The sequence below is a fragment of the Peromyscus maniculatus genome, chromosome 3, assembly GCF_049852395.1.
Source record: "Peromyscus maniculatus bairdii isolate BWxNUB_F1_BW_parent chromosome 3, HU_Pman_BW_mat_3.1, whole genome shotgun sequence".
Lineage (NCBI taxonomy): Eukaryota > Metazoa > Chordata > Mammalia > Rodentia > Cricetidae > Peromyscus > Peromyscus maniculatus.
The window spans coordinates 169,763,115-169,776,950 of record NC_134854.1 but is presented as its reverse complement, the minus strand read 5'-3'; the positions used below and the strand labels follow the sequence as shown (position 1 = coordinate 169,776,950).

The following is a 13,836-nucleotide window of genomic DNA, read 5'->3' as shown; positions in this document are numbered from 1 at the left end:
ACATTATAATGCCACTTTATTCACTTGACCTAATGATGTATTGTCTCACCTCATTACAGAACAGATGAGTTCAATATAATATTTGAGAGAGACTTACATAACTTTTAAATTTCTTTTTACATGTGACACATTCCTTTTGTTGTTGTTATTAAAAAATTTTTCCAATGTCTTTCAGTAACAGAGCACTTTATCTTATTTAATTCTGTGGTTAGTTACGGTTTGGAATCCTGCACACTCTCTTCTCTTTCACTTCAAAGAGAACCCTTTTGTATGTAGCCACACTCTCATCGTTATTGTCCAGAGCAGGCTGGATCTGCTCCCAGATCTTCTTAAGATTCAGAAATTTGTTAAGCCCTTCGGGCAAAGCATGCTGAGGGACGGGGTGCATCTTAGTCAGTAGATTGCCTTCTTAGCAGGTATAAGACCCTTGGTTTGATCCCCAGGACAGCATAAACTAGACATGGTGGCAAAAGACTATAGTCCCAGCACTCAGTAAATGGAAGATCAGAAAGTTTAGGATTATCCCTGCATGAAATAACAAGTCTAAGGACAGCCTAGGCTACATGAGACCCTGCCTTAAAAATAATAATTCTGCAAAACAAAACAAAACAAAACAACAACAACAAAAAAAAGCCGGGCGGTGGTGGCGCGCGCCTTTAATCCCAGCACTGGGGAGGCAGAGCCAGGCGGATCTCTGTGAGTTCTAGGCCAGCCTGGGCTACCAAGTGAGTTCCAGGAAAGGCGCAAAGCTTCACAGAGAAACCCTGTCTCGAAAAACAAAAACAAAAACAAAACAAAACAAAAATAATAATTCTGCTTCCAGAAATCGCCCAAATTTCCACATTCTCTGGTAAAATAGCACAACTCACCATTGTTTAAAGCAGCACTTTCTTCATATCTGAAGGTTTCTGGTTACAAAGTAAAATCATCATCTACTTTTGTATCTGTTCAAGAGGAACATGATTCACTGGAGTGTAGGGGCTCCAGAGGGGAAGGACAGCAGTGGCAGCCAGTGGTAAGAAGGTGATTTTAGTCTTAGCTCTTGGCTGCTGCTCTGACTTCTTGGGCTTTTAACTCTGCATTTGGCTCTGTGTTCCTTATTTAATAAGACTGTTACATCTACACTGGAGTCTATTGGCAACTGTCCTTAGTGCAATTTCTCAACATCTATTTCTACATACAAAGAATCATTAAGATGGGTTTTGGCAGTTACAATGTAATCAATTCAAAGAGCCTGGCAGGATACATCAACTGGCTTAGAGTCAGCACTTCTTGCTAAATGTTTTTTTTTCTTTCCCCCTCATTTCTTTTCAATTTTCTTTCACCTTTGTTTCTTTTTCCATCTCCTCTTTTTTTTTTTTTTTTTTTTTTGTTGTTGTTGGTGGTGGTGGTGGTTTTTCGAGGCAGGGTTTCTCTGTGTAGCTTTGCGCCTTTCCTGGAACTCACTTGGTAGCCCAGGCTGGTCTCGAACTCACAGAGATCCGCCTGGCTCCGCCTCCCAAGTGCTGGGATTAAAGGCGTGCGCCACCACCGCCCAGCTCTCTGTCTCCTTTTTTTATAACAGTTTTTATTTTATTTTATTTTTTTACAATTTATTTATTACATATACAGTGTTCTGTCTGCATGTATGCCGGTATGCCAGAAGAGGGCGCCAGATCTCATTATAGATGGTTGCGAATCACAATGTGGTTGCTGGGAATTGAACTCAGGACCTCTGGTAGAACAACCAGTGCTCTTAACCTCTGAGCCATCTCTCTAGCCCCCTGTCTCCTTTTATACACTCCTTTGTATCAGAACAGGTAGCTGTTATTGATAGATTGCGTCACATTTCAGAATCTGTAGAATTAGCTTGCAGTGGAGTACCAGATGAGAATGCATTTGCTTCATTCTAATTTGGGTGTCTGCTTAAATTAGAGGAACTGGAGGGCCTTCTTCACTTCTTTCTTCAGTGTAGTATTTTCTTTCCTTCTCTCACTCACTTTTGGTTTTTCAAGACAGGGTTTCTCTGTGTAGCCCTAGCTGTCCTGGAACTCACTCTGTAGACAAGGCTAGTCTCCATCCACTTGCCTCTGCCTCCCAAGTGCTGGGATTGAATCATGCACCACCCTGCCCAGCTCATCGTAGTATTTTCAGCCCAACATCTCTTCTGCAAAACTGTTTTCTCCTTCAGAAGAGCAACCTGTAGCTTAAGACATTCAATGATTTTGTCTGTTCTTACTCTTCTGCTCTAGAAACAGCAGAAAATAATGAAGCAACAGCTCCAGAGCCCTTTTTGTCTCTAAACTCTCTCTATACCTGTGTACACAGGATTGGTGCTCCCATTGAATTAGTTCCTCTTGGGGACTAATTCTAATCGTCCTTCTCCTTGTCAAAGGGAAGTGTGCACCATTGAACTCTCAGCACCCAACCCAATCCTGTGCCCTCATCTAGTATTTAATAAACATGTGTTGGTTAGCTGGGGTTATGCCCTGGATTCTCACTTCAATATCATGAATATATATGTATATGTATATATATGTGTGTATATATATATAGTATAATATTAGCGGGACAAGCCTTAATATTATACATCCCAGGGGCTCAGGAGAGAGAACTACTAACGGCGAGGACTATTTTCAGGAAATAGAATCTCAGCACACCAAGCTCTATTGTCTACTTGCTTTAATTCTTCTGGGATAACATCCTATTTACACAGCTTCAGTTCTGTTCTCCTGTCTAGCTCCTTTCTTGCCTGATTTCTCTCTATACTTATCTATTGCTCCCTCTAGGTTCTATCTTAATTCCTTCATCTAGTTCTGTCCCTTCTAGGTTCTCATCCATCTTGTTCCTTTCCATATCATCTCCTCTCCCGTCTCCTTCTCTCTCCTCATCTCTTTCTTCCTCATCTTGTTCTTCCCCATCTGACTCTTCCTCATCTTCCATCTCATTCTCTAGTACTCTCTTTTAGCCCTTCAATCTTCTTCCCCATCTCAGTTTGTTCCTCTCAAGTTCTTACCCATCTAGTTCTTCCATTCTCTTTTCTCTTCTCTGTCCTCCACGTTCCCTGGATGTCCTGGTATATGTACACTTACAAGCAGTATTCCCTTAGCAGTGCAAAGCCAGGCTTCCAGGGTCAAATGGAGGGGTGATAAGAATCACATAGGGAGGCAATAACTGTTAATTATCATTTACAACCCCAAAGGGAAGTGACCAGTGGGGAAAAGAATTAACTAAAGGCTAAATTCAGGTAATATCTAAGAAGAAGGATCTTATGTGCTCAACTATTAAACTCTTAAATGTGATTAGTAGAAAACGTTAAGAATCTATAAGTTGCTATGTCAATAGGAGAAAATAAAACTGCCTTCTTTTTTCCTGTGGCTCCTATCTGTCCAAGCTATCTGCCGTTTTTTTGCAGGGTGGGGGAAAGTGTACTCAGTCGCTAAGCAACCTGTGTACAGCTAGATGCCTCTGGTGATAGTTAAAGGGAGATCTGGAACCAGAGGTAAGATTTGGGAAAGCAGGAAGTAGAGTTTAATTGGCACATCCGCCAGGCCTTCTCAAATGGGTAGCCTGGATGCTTAAGTCTGTTCTTAGAAAGTACGGCGGTATCTCTGATAAGATACTTTCCTCCATCTGGGGATGGACCTGGCCAGATGCTGCTAATGACGATAATTACAGGGAGGCTTGAACTGGGGTTCTGGCTGAGCATAGCTGTCAGTGCAGAAGGTTATCTAAATATTCCTAGAAGTAGTTAGGTAAGGAGTTAAGTTAGTAAGGCTGTAAGAAAGGAGGGTCTGAGCTAAATTGTGTAAAGCTATTACTTAACGTCCACCTGACCTAGGTGGTGTCTCCTTGTGGAATTTACCTTAAATCAGGAGACTTGCATGTGGACTGTTATTACTGCTAGTCCTTGAAAGTGGCCAAGGGAGATATCTGATTCCAGAGAAAGCCTTTCCTGAGGCTGTTCTCCAAATACCTGGAATGTGTATGTCCAGAGAGTCTACACTGTTAGTCCTTCTTAGGGGAAAGTCAATTGGAAAAACTATGAAGGCACACATGATTTTCATAACAGAATACAGCTGATATATAACAAGCCAAGCAACACCAAAAACTCCTTGGGATTTGGCTTCCTCTGGAGGAATTCCCTGATTCCTCCAGGTAGTGAATTTGCCATAATCAGCTGACTTCTTATGATATATTCCTGCAACCTGCAGCATATACATATATATATATGTATAGGTATACGTGTGTGTGTGTGTGTGTGTGTGTGTGTGTGTGTGTGTGTGTTATGCCCAGATCTCAGGGGCCCCCAAAAGAACACTACGGAGACTGAATCCCACATGTAAAAGCAAAGAGCCTTTATTTCAAGCTCTAGGGCTTGGTCCCTCTGTCTGTCCAACTCAGTGGTGACCAGAGAGCCCCAAGCTCAGGTGGGATGGGGTTTTTATCATCGCAGAGGTTGGAGTGAGGGGATTTCCAGGGTTCAGGAGCCTGATAGGCTGACAATTGTCTAGGGTTATCTGGGTAAGAAGGGGAAATAGGTGTGCACTAGGCTCAAGGACATCTGGCCACCTTATCTAATGGTTGGGATGTTTGGGATGGTAGGTATTTCCTCATCCCTGGATGGATCCCTGGGTAGTGTCAGCTTAAGGCTTTTCCTGGATCTGGGTGTCGCCTGCCAGTAAGCCTGTCACAGAAGCTGTGTCTGGGCCCCTAATCCCGTTATGGTGGCTGTGTGGTCAAGCTGTTTTGGGGCCCCTCCATAATATATAGTGGGCTGAGCAGCATTCTGAAGAGATGGATGTAACATTCTCAACGAGTTACAAAGGAAGCTCTAACGTAGGACCAATAAATGACTCTGTAAGAAAGAATGTAAAATAGAATTTAAAAGCCTCAAGTATTCTCTACAGCAGAGCCATGAAAAGAGTATCCTACCTGGGGGAGCCAGAGCCCTTCAGGATACTTTTTGAAGAGCTGGGTCTCCTGCTGTTGTACCCATGTCTTGATGCAAGCACACAAGGGTCTTTTTATTGTCAGGTTCAAACCCGGGCCATGCCTGGCGGATAGATGGAAATGTGGCGGCAGCAACTGGCCCAGGGTAGAGAGTTTTAAAGGGAAAAGCCACAAGCCGGGAATTACATGCCTTGGCATCTTGGGATAGGGTAGAAGGGATATGGGGCAAGATGATATTTTGAAACTATTGGTCCAGACTTTCGGCATGAAACCACATTTGAAACTATTGGTTTAGACTCTTGGTGTGGAACCACAACCTGCTGACAGGATTACCTAGATGTCTGCAAGGCACATAAACCTCTGACTGGATGTCTGCAGAAGCATCTGGATCTTGTTAAACTTTACTGCCCTGTATCTGTTCCAGTTGTCATGGCACATTCCTGAGGCTCTTCCTGGAACTGAGTACAGCCCCCAGTCACCAGGTGGTCTAAAATGGTGGCCCTTCCTTAAGATGGAGTCTCATATTGCCTTCACGTTACACAATGACATTCTGAGTTTATGTGTTGGTATTGAGTGTCCTCACATGGAAAATAGGCTAAACAATTTCCATTTAATGAGATTATAATGAATATGGCCCATTCCTAAAATGATGGAAGAGTGCATGGCTCAGCTTTTGCTTCAGGCGTTCTCAGTGGAGATGGTCACTGCCATCCTGTAAAACGTGCGTTGTAAGTCAGTGGCGTCCATATCTGAGCTGAGCCTCCATGTGTGTCATGGAGGCCCGCATTCCACTAGCAAAAGCAGTGACCTGCCAGCAGCCTTTGCTTGGACGGCGGCTTCAGCCAGCGGCTGGCAGGAATAACTACAAGTCCCATGACACTACGTTGATCCCGCCTGCTAGCTCCGCCCCAGAGCGCCGGGCTTTCCTCCCCTGCTCCGAACGCGGCCAACCGCCAGGCCCGACCCGCGTGATGTCATTTGGGCTTCTGCGTCCTGGCGGCCGGAAGTTGGCTCTGGAGTCCCCGGACTGCGGTCCAGGCTTCAGAGAGCGGCCGCGATGCCTTCGTCGCGACTGGTCAGTCAACTCCTGGAACTGTGAGTCCGCCCCAGCCCGCCCCCTTCGCGGCTCCCGGCACGTCCGTCTGTCCGCGCCCCCTCCCGTCCCTCCCCTCGCCCACTTCCCAGCCCGCCGGTTCCTAGTCCTGGGCCGGGATGGGCGCCTGGTCTCTGAGGACCGCGGCGCACCGCGGAGCGGGCGGCTCCATCCGATGCCAGGGCTCCGAGGAGCGCTGAGAACCCAGGCAGAACAAAAGAAAGCATGAGCCGGCCTGGAAAAACCTCAGGAAATGCGGGTGCGGGCGCGGTTCGCCATCTTTGGGACCAGGGACGGTAACATAATCTCCTAAAATTCGGGCAACAGTAGGGCATGGCAGCTCATGCCTGCAGTCCCAGCCCTCTGGGAACTGAAACAGGAGGACTGCCACGAATTCGAGGCTAGCGGGGTTGTGTTGTGAGATACTGTTGCCCCAAAGCAAATAAACAAAAATTTGAAATTTCGTGTAACAGTACCAATTACACGAGGCTTTGTGAGAATCACCTTAGGAAGACACTGCGCATGGTGGCAAACACCACTTGAGAGATGAAGGAAGATCAAAAGATCAAGGCCCTCCTCAGTTATCCAGTGAGTTAAAAGCTGGATTCAGTGTTAGTTATTGTTCCTATTTAAAAAAAAGAAAGAAAGAAAAGGAAAGAAAAAGAAAAACTATAAGAAAAAAAGCAGTAATGGTTCAAGACTGGAAGCTACTTTGGTTCCATTGATGCATCTAACATTACATGAGCAAAAGGTATTTCTTGCCTAGGTTCCAGTTGTTTTCTTCTGAATTTCTTGTTATTTTATCCCCCTTGAGACAGGATCTCATGTAGCCCAGGCTGGACTCAGACTCACATACAGGCTGACTTTGAGCTCTGGAGCCTTCTGTAGCCCAGGCTGGACTCAGACTCACATACAGGCTGACTTTGAGCTCTGGAGCCTTCTGTCCCAGCCTGGAAAGTGCTGAGGTTACAAGGCGTTAGTTATCACCACCAGCTTGTGTTTTTTGCTTTTGGCTGTTTGAGGACAGGGTCTCATGTAGCCCAGGCTGGCCACAGACTATGTGGCAAGAGTATGACCCTGGACTTCAGATCCTTCCTGCCTGTTCCCGAAGAGTGTTGGGATTGCAAATATGCATTGCCACACTTGACTATGTGGAACAGAACTTAAAACACTAGTGGGAAGGAAATGAAGTAACCATCGAGAAAAATTATTGGAATCTTGGAAATAAGACAAAAGGAAGAGCACATGATTTGCATTGTCATAACTAGATATTGTTCCTTATGTAAAGGTCCATTTTGTCATTAGGTCTAGAGTTTGTAACCTTTGGGGAAGGAACTGCAGCCTGAAACTAAGTTGGTCAAGCAAGTTGTTTCTGATTTGTAACAAAGTAAGGATCTTATGTCAGTAGCATTCCGCTATGCCGAAAAGCACAGAAGTCCAGCAGATGAGCCTGTCTGAAAGAGACAGGGCTTGGTTTACTCCCTGCCTTCTCCTTACCGCCTTCCTGACCAGCACCTTTAATTAGCACTACCTTAGAGAACCCTTTAGATCTGGTATCTGATGATGGTCTTTGAATAGAGGGTCCAAGGGAAGAGAAGAATCAGAAGTCACCTTAAAATTTTGAGCTTTGATCGTCTAGAAGGGCAGGGTGCTCATGAGACTTAGGAAAGAGGAAATACCTTATGGGGAAACACCTTACAGCAGCTGGGAGAGGTGTCAAGCAGACAGATGGACTGTAAGTGTGGATCTGAGAGATGGGGTTGAGACTAAGGCTGGGGACAAAGTCAGTGTAGATGACAGGTCAAGGCATGATTAAGTTTGAGAGAGTAGGTATAAAGGGAAGAAAAGACTCAAGGATTGCTGGGTTTTTGCTTTGTGGCACTGAAGATCAAACCTGGAGCCTTTCACTTGATAATGTCCTGCTGCTGAGCCACATCCGGGATAACTTTTAAGGCACAGGGCTGGCAAGCAATGGTAGCTTCAGCATAAGATACCTTCAGCTTTTTGTTTGTGCCCAGGCCACATTGGTGGATGTGTTGCCCTTTTCGATGTGAAGATGAATCCTGGAAGAAATGGCAGCTATCTGGATGGCGCATATTGATTAGTGATGAATTTCTAGTCTTTTCCATTAAAGCATGAGTTATTTACATGTATATCTAATTGTTGGCTCCAAGTTTCCATAGTTCAGAGACCTAAAAAGGGGTGTTTAACTATTGACTGAGCCTTTGCTCCTGTTTTGACAGGTTGCAGTCTCCTGTTGGGTTTCAAGGCCTGAAAGGTGCTTCTAACATGGCATCAGCTGTGCTAAGGCCTGGGGCCTACTAAGGTCTGGGAACCTGTTACACTTCCTCTTATATGTTTCTGTCAGCATCCATTTTCAAACTGTCAAATCTGGGGTTTAGCTTATGTTACATATAATAGGTTAGATTTTTACTTTCTTTCATAGTGATTGGCAGAAGATAAGATTCCTAGATTAAAGAAGAAAAAGTTTATTCTTCATAGCACTCCAAGCAGCATAAGTGTTAACTTGTTCCTAGAACTCACAGGGTGACACAGAGCCCAGGTGCATACTTGTACATAGAGGGAGTTACCTTTAGAGAAATACACTAGTGTGTGTGTGTGTGTGTGTGTGTGTGTGTGTGTGTGTGTGTGGTTTCACTACACTGGGCAGCAAGGAATGTACTTTTTTACCAAGCTGTAAGTAGACTGGCCCTTTCTGTTAGTAGTGTAGGCAGATTTTTTTCTGTCCCTCTTGCCAGCTCCAGATCACAACGCAGAGAGTTATAATTAATTATGAAAGCTCGGCCAGTAGCTTAGGCTTGTTTCTAACTAGCTCTTATAACTTAAATTAACCTGTATTTTTATTGCTCTACATTCTACCATGTGGCTTTTACCTGTATCCCATTCTGTGTGTCCAACTTATTCCACATCTGTCTGGCTTCTGTGTCTCCTGGCGACTCTGTCCTTCTTCATCCCAGAGTTCTCTCCCTGTCTGCCTAGCTATTGGCCATTTATCTCTTTATTAAATCAACAAGAACACATCTTAACAGTGTACAAAAAGATTATTCCACAATAAAGTGACACTCAGAATTGTTTGGTGCTCCAAAGGATCTGTGTCCAAAGAATTGAGACCCATGGATAAGGAAATAAAGCAGAAGGATAAGCATGAAAGGTCATGCCTGTAATCACAGCTCTCTGGAGGCCAATGGGAAGATACTATGAGTTAGAGGCCAGCTTGAGCTCCTTAGTGAGTTCCAGGCTAGCTAGGGCTACATATCAAGACCTGTAGCAGGAATCTTAGAGAGTCTTATTAATAAAACAAACCTGGACCAGGTATTGGGGTGAACTGGAAGATCAGAGAACCAGAACAAGCCACAGCTACCTCACCTCGCCGGATCCTCAGCTGGTCTTGTTTCCTAAGACTGGAGGCCTCTTAGTCCTCATCCAGAATGGGTCTCAGCTGAACTGCTACTCGAAAGCCTGAATGCTTAACCAGCCAAATGCTTAACCAGGCCAAATGCTTCTAGTTTCTGGTCCTCACACCTTATATACCTTTCTGCTTTCTACCCCCACTCCCTGGGATTAAAGGCTCGCTTTCTGGGATTAAAGGCATGTGTCACCCTGCCTGGCCGGTTCCAATGTGGCCTTGAACTCACAGAGATCCAGAGGGATTTCTACCTGTGGAGTGCTAGGATTAAAGGTGTGAGTGCCACCATTTTCTAGCCTTTGTATCTAGTGGCTGTTCTGTCTCTGACCCCAGATAAGTTTATTAGGGTGCACAATATTTTGGGGAACACAATACCACCACAAGACCCTATCTCAAAGACCAAATATATTTTTTAAATTAGGAAAAAGACAAAGGTGCCTATTATTATTCAGCATCTTGCTAGACTTCTTAGCCAAAGCTATATGACAAGGGAAGAAAATAAAAGGAATACAAATAGGAAAGGAAGAAGTCTTATTATCCTTACTGGCCGATGGTAAAAATCCTTTACTTAAAAGACCTGAAGGACTCCACCAGAAAACCTTCAGACTAATAAACACTTTCAACTAAGTAGAAGAATCCAAAAATTTCATACAGAAGCATAAAAACCCCAATAGTCAATGTATAAAAGCCAATAGCTAGTTAGGCATGATGGCACACACCTTTAATTTCAGCACTCAGGAGGCAGAGGCAGGCAGATCTGTGCAGGTTTGAGGCTACCCTGGCCTACACAGTGAGTTCCAGGCAAGGCCTGACTATATATAGTGAGACACTCGCTGTCTTTAAAAACAGGTCATACAAAACTAATTCCTATGTACCAGTAGCATGAGTGGTGAAAAAGACATTGGGAAACAGTCCCATATCCCAAAAACTTTAAAACACTTAAAGCTTTATTTTATCCATGGATTGGCAGAATTAATGTGAAAGGGGCTGTACTTTAAAAACAAAAAGCAATTTACAAATTCAATGCAGTCTTCCTAAAAATTCCAGTGACATTGTGGTGGTTTGAATGAAAATGGCCCCCACTGGGAGTGACACTATCAGGAGGTGTGGCCTTGTTTGAGGAAGTGTGTCAGTGGGAGCAGGCTTTGGGGTTTTAAATGTTCAAGTCAGGTCCAGTGTCCCTCCCTCTTTCTGCTGCTTGTATGTAGCCATGCTTCTTGCTGTGATAATAGACTAAACCTCTGAACCTGTAAGGCAGCCTCAATTAAATGTTTTCCTTTATAAGAGGTGCTGTGATCATGTGTCTCTTCACAGCAATAGAACCCTAAAACGACATTCTTCACAGAAAAAAAATCCTAAATTTCATACAGAAGCATAAAAAACCCCAATAGCCAAAGCAGTCTTGAAGAAAAAACAATGTTGAGGGCAAGGGAGAGTGCTCAGTGTTTGCCATGCAGACATGAGGACCTCTTTGATCCCCAGAGCCCACATTAAAAAAAGAAAGAAAACAAAGGCCAGGTTCAGTGTTGCTGGCTTCTAATCCCAGCTCTTTTGAAGGCTAAAACAGGACCTGGGGCTTGCTGGCCAGCCAGCCTAACTGCATTGGGAGACACCAACTGGAAACCCTACCTCACAAAACAAGGTAGATGGCTTCTGAGGAGGGACATCCAAGGTTGTCATCTGGCCTCCATACACAAACCCTTCATTTTTGACAAAGGTGTCTGTGATGGATATTCTTGGTTGTCAACTTGACTATATATGGAGTTAACTAAAACCCAAATGGCTAGGCACACCTATGAGGGATTTTTTTTTTCTTAATTAAATCATTTGAACTGGGAAGACCCACTTCTAATCTTTGAGGTGGGGAGATACACCTTTAATCTAGATCTTCAGAGGTAAGATGATCCACTTTTAGTCTGGGCCATGCCTTCTGCTTATCGCCTATATAAAGGGTATGGAAAAAAGGAAGCTGGGTCTCTCTTTGCTAGCTGCTTGCTCTTACTAGCAAATCTAATCCAGCCTATCCTGAAGAACAGCTGAGACATCCAGCCTCAGACTGAACAACTACTGATTCTTGGATTCTGTTGATAGACAACCACTGTTGGTCTAGCTGAACCACACCCTGTAGCCATTCTAATAAATTCCATGTATATATATTCTGTAGGTTCTGTTCCTTTATAGAACCCTGACTGTACTGGGTAGGTTTTGTTTCTCAATTTGACACAAGCTAGTCATTAGAGAAAGGAGCCTCAGCTGAGGAAATGCCTCCTTGAGTTCCATCTGTAAGACATTTTCTCATTTAGTGATCAATATGGGAGGGCCCAGCCCATGGTGGGTGGTGCTGGGCTGCTGGCTCTGGGTTCTGTAAGAGGGTGGGCTGAGCAAGCTATGGGAAGCAAGCCAGTAAGCGGCACCCTCCATGGCCTCTGCATCAGCTCCTACCTGCAGGATCCTGCCCTGTTCTGAGTTTGTGTCCTGACTTCCTTCAGTGATGAACAGCAATGCTGAAGTATAAGCCACATAAACCCTTCCTCCCCAGCTTGTTTTTTGGTCATGATGTTTTGTCACAGTAATAGTAACCCTAACTAAGACACTGACTAATACAGATTTTGGTGCCAGGGAGTGGCATTACTGTGACAGGTTTGGCCATGCTCTTGTTGGAGAAATATAGACAGCAGCCTCTGAGCTACAAACGTAGTTGAACACATTAAGTGGGGCTTACTGGGCTTACTCTTTGTAGGAACATTGAAGAGTGCTACTGAGGCCAGTTGAACTCGGGTGCCCAGCAATAAGTTTCAGAGGGGAGGGACATTAGTAAGTGGCTTAGAGACTATTCTTTTTTTTTTTTTTTTGGTTTTTCGAGACAGGGTTTCTCTGCGTAGTTTTGCGCCTTTCCTGGAGCTCACTTGGTAGCCCAGGCTGGCCTCGAACTCACAGCGATTCGCCTGGCTCTGCCTCCCGAGTGCTGGGATTAAAGGCGTGCGCCACCACCGCCCGGCTAGAGACTATTCTTAGGATATTTTGGCAAAGAATGTGGCTGCTTTCTGCCATTGTCCAAAAAAAAAAAAAAAAAAAAAAAATCTGACTGAGGCTAAATTGAAGAATTTTGGCAGAAGAGATTTCAAGAAAGCCTAATAGCATTGACTACATCATGTGGTTATTGGTAATCACTCATATGCACATCTACAATGGAAAAGGCCCAAGCTGGACAAAGAGAAACACAAGTACAGTTTGAAGAGAAAAGGAGCAGCTGGGACTGTAATGGAGCCAAGTCCAGTGCTCAGCGATAAAAAGTTTAAAGAAAAGCCTGGTGCTAAACAGAATAAAGACAGTGCTGACCTCAGGGCAAGACCCCACCCAGGTAAGCATCCACCTTAGAAAAGGAATGAAAGCTCAGGCAGTGATGACGGAAACCATCCACCACAGAAAGCTGATGCAGGTGTCACCCAAGCAGCCTTGTTCCAACCCCAGCAAGCAGCAGAGCTTGGCAGCTTCGGCCACGAGCCTCCGGCTTCAGAGTCAAGAATACAAGAGAGGGGCTATGGAATCTCCCTCTGTGGCTAAGGAAAGCTGCTGAGGCCAGGGCGTCCTGCATGGAGGCCCAGAGAGGCCACTGCAAAGCTGAAGCCTGGATTGTCTTGGAGACCCCAAGACGTTATGGGACAAATGACAGGTTTGTGGGACACCTGCCAAGGAGAACTGCATACCCGAGTGTGGAACCAGCCCAAGAAACATAAGTATGTTGCAGTCAATAAAGCTGAATTTGGAGTTTGCCCTGCTGGATTTTGGTCTTGAGTTGGTCGAGTATTTCCTCACTGTGCTCTTTCCTCCATTTTGGAATGGTAATGTATGTTCTGTGCCATTGTTGGAAGTTTGTGATCTGTCTTTTGATTTTGATTTTACAGGGGGGTTACAGTTAAGAGATTGTCATGAGTCTCAGAAGAGACTTTGGACTTAGGACGGTTAAACAGTGTTGAGACTGTGATAAACTATGGGGGCTTGTGAAGTTGGGCTGAATGCATTTTCACATCGTATGGCTACAAGTCTATGGGGCAGGGGGTGGAAGTGGTGGTTTGAATAAGAATGGCCCCCATGGGCTCATAGATTTAAGTGTTTGGTCACAGGAGTGGAACTCTGATAGGATTAGAAGGATTAGGAGGTATGGCTTTGTTGGAGGAAATGTGTCACTGAGGGGTGGACTTTGAGGTTCCAAAAGCCCAAGCCAGGCCCTGTGACACTCTCCTCTCTGCCTATGGATCAGGATATAGCTCTCAGCTACTGCTTCAGCAACTGCCTGCATGCCACCATGATAATGAATTAAGCCTCTGAAACTGTAAGTTAAGCCCCTAATTAAATGCTTTCTTTTAAAAGAGTTAACTGCCTT

At 44.6% G+C, this 13,836-nt stretch overlaps 2 protein-coding genes across 9 annotated transcripts in view; one reads left to right on the top strand and one right to left on the bottom strand.

Annotated features, from left to right (window-relative positions):
- The window catches only part of Etfbkmt (electron transfer flavoprotein subunit beta lysine methyltransferase), a 63,799-nt gene that overhangs the window by 10,661 nt on the left and 39,302 nt on the right, over nucleotides 1-13,836 (bottom strand). The window lies entirely within an intron of this gene.
- Amn1 (antagonist of mitotic exit network 1 homolog) overlaps nucleotides 5,870-13,836 on the top strand; it is a 31,333-nt gene continuing 23,366 nt past the window's right edge. The window contains exons 1-2 of one of the 7 annotated variants that reach the window (XM_042274390.2): nucleotides 5,960-6,027; nucleotides 8,269-8,351. Coding sequence is in view for 2 of the 7 variants with exons in the window: in XM_006995911.4 (XP_006995973.1) it covers nucleotides 5,990-6,027 (38 nt within the window). In the remaining 5 variants the exon portion in view is untranslated. The other 6 variants (XM_006995911.4, XM_015989318.3, XM_042274391.2 and 3 more) reach the window with 6 other exon arrangements.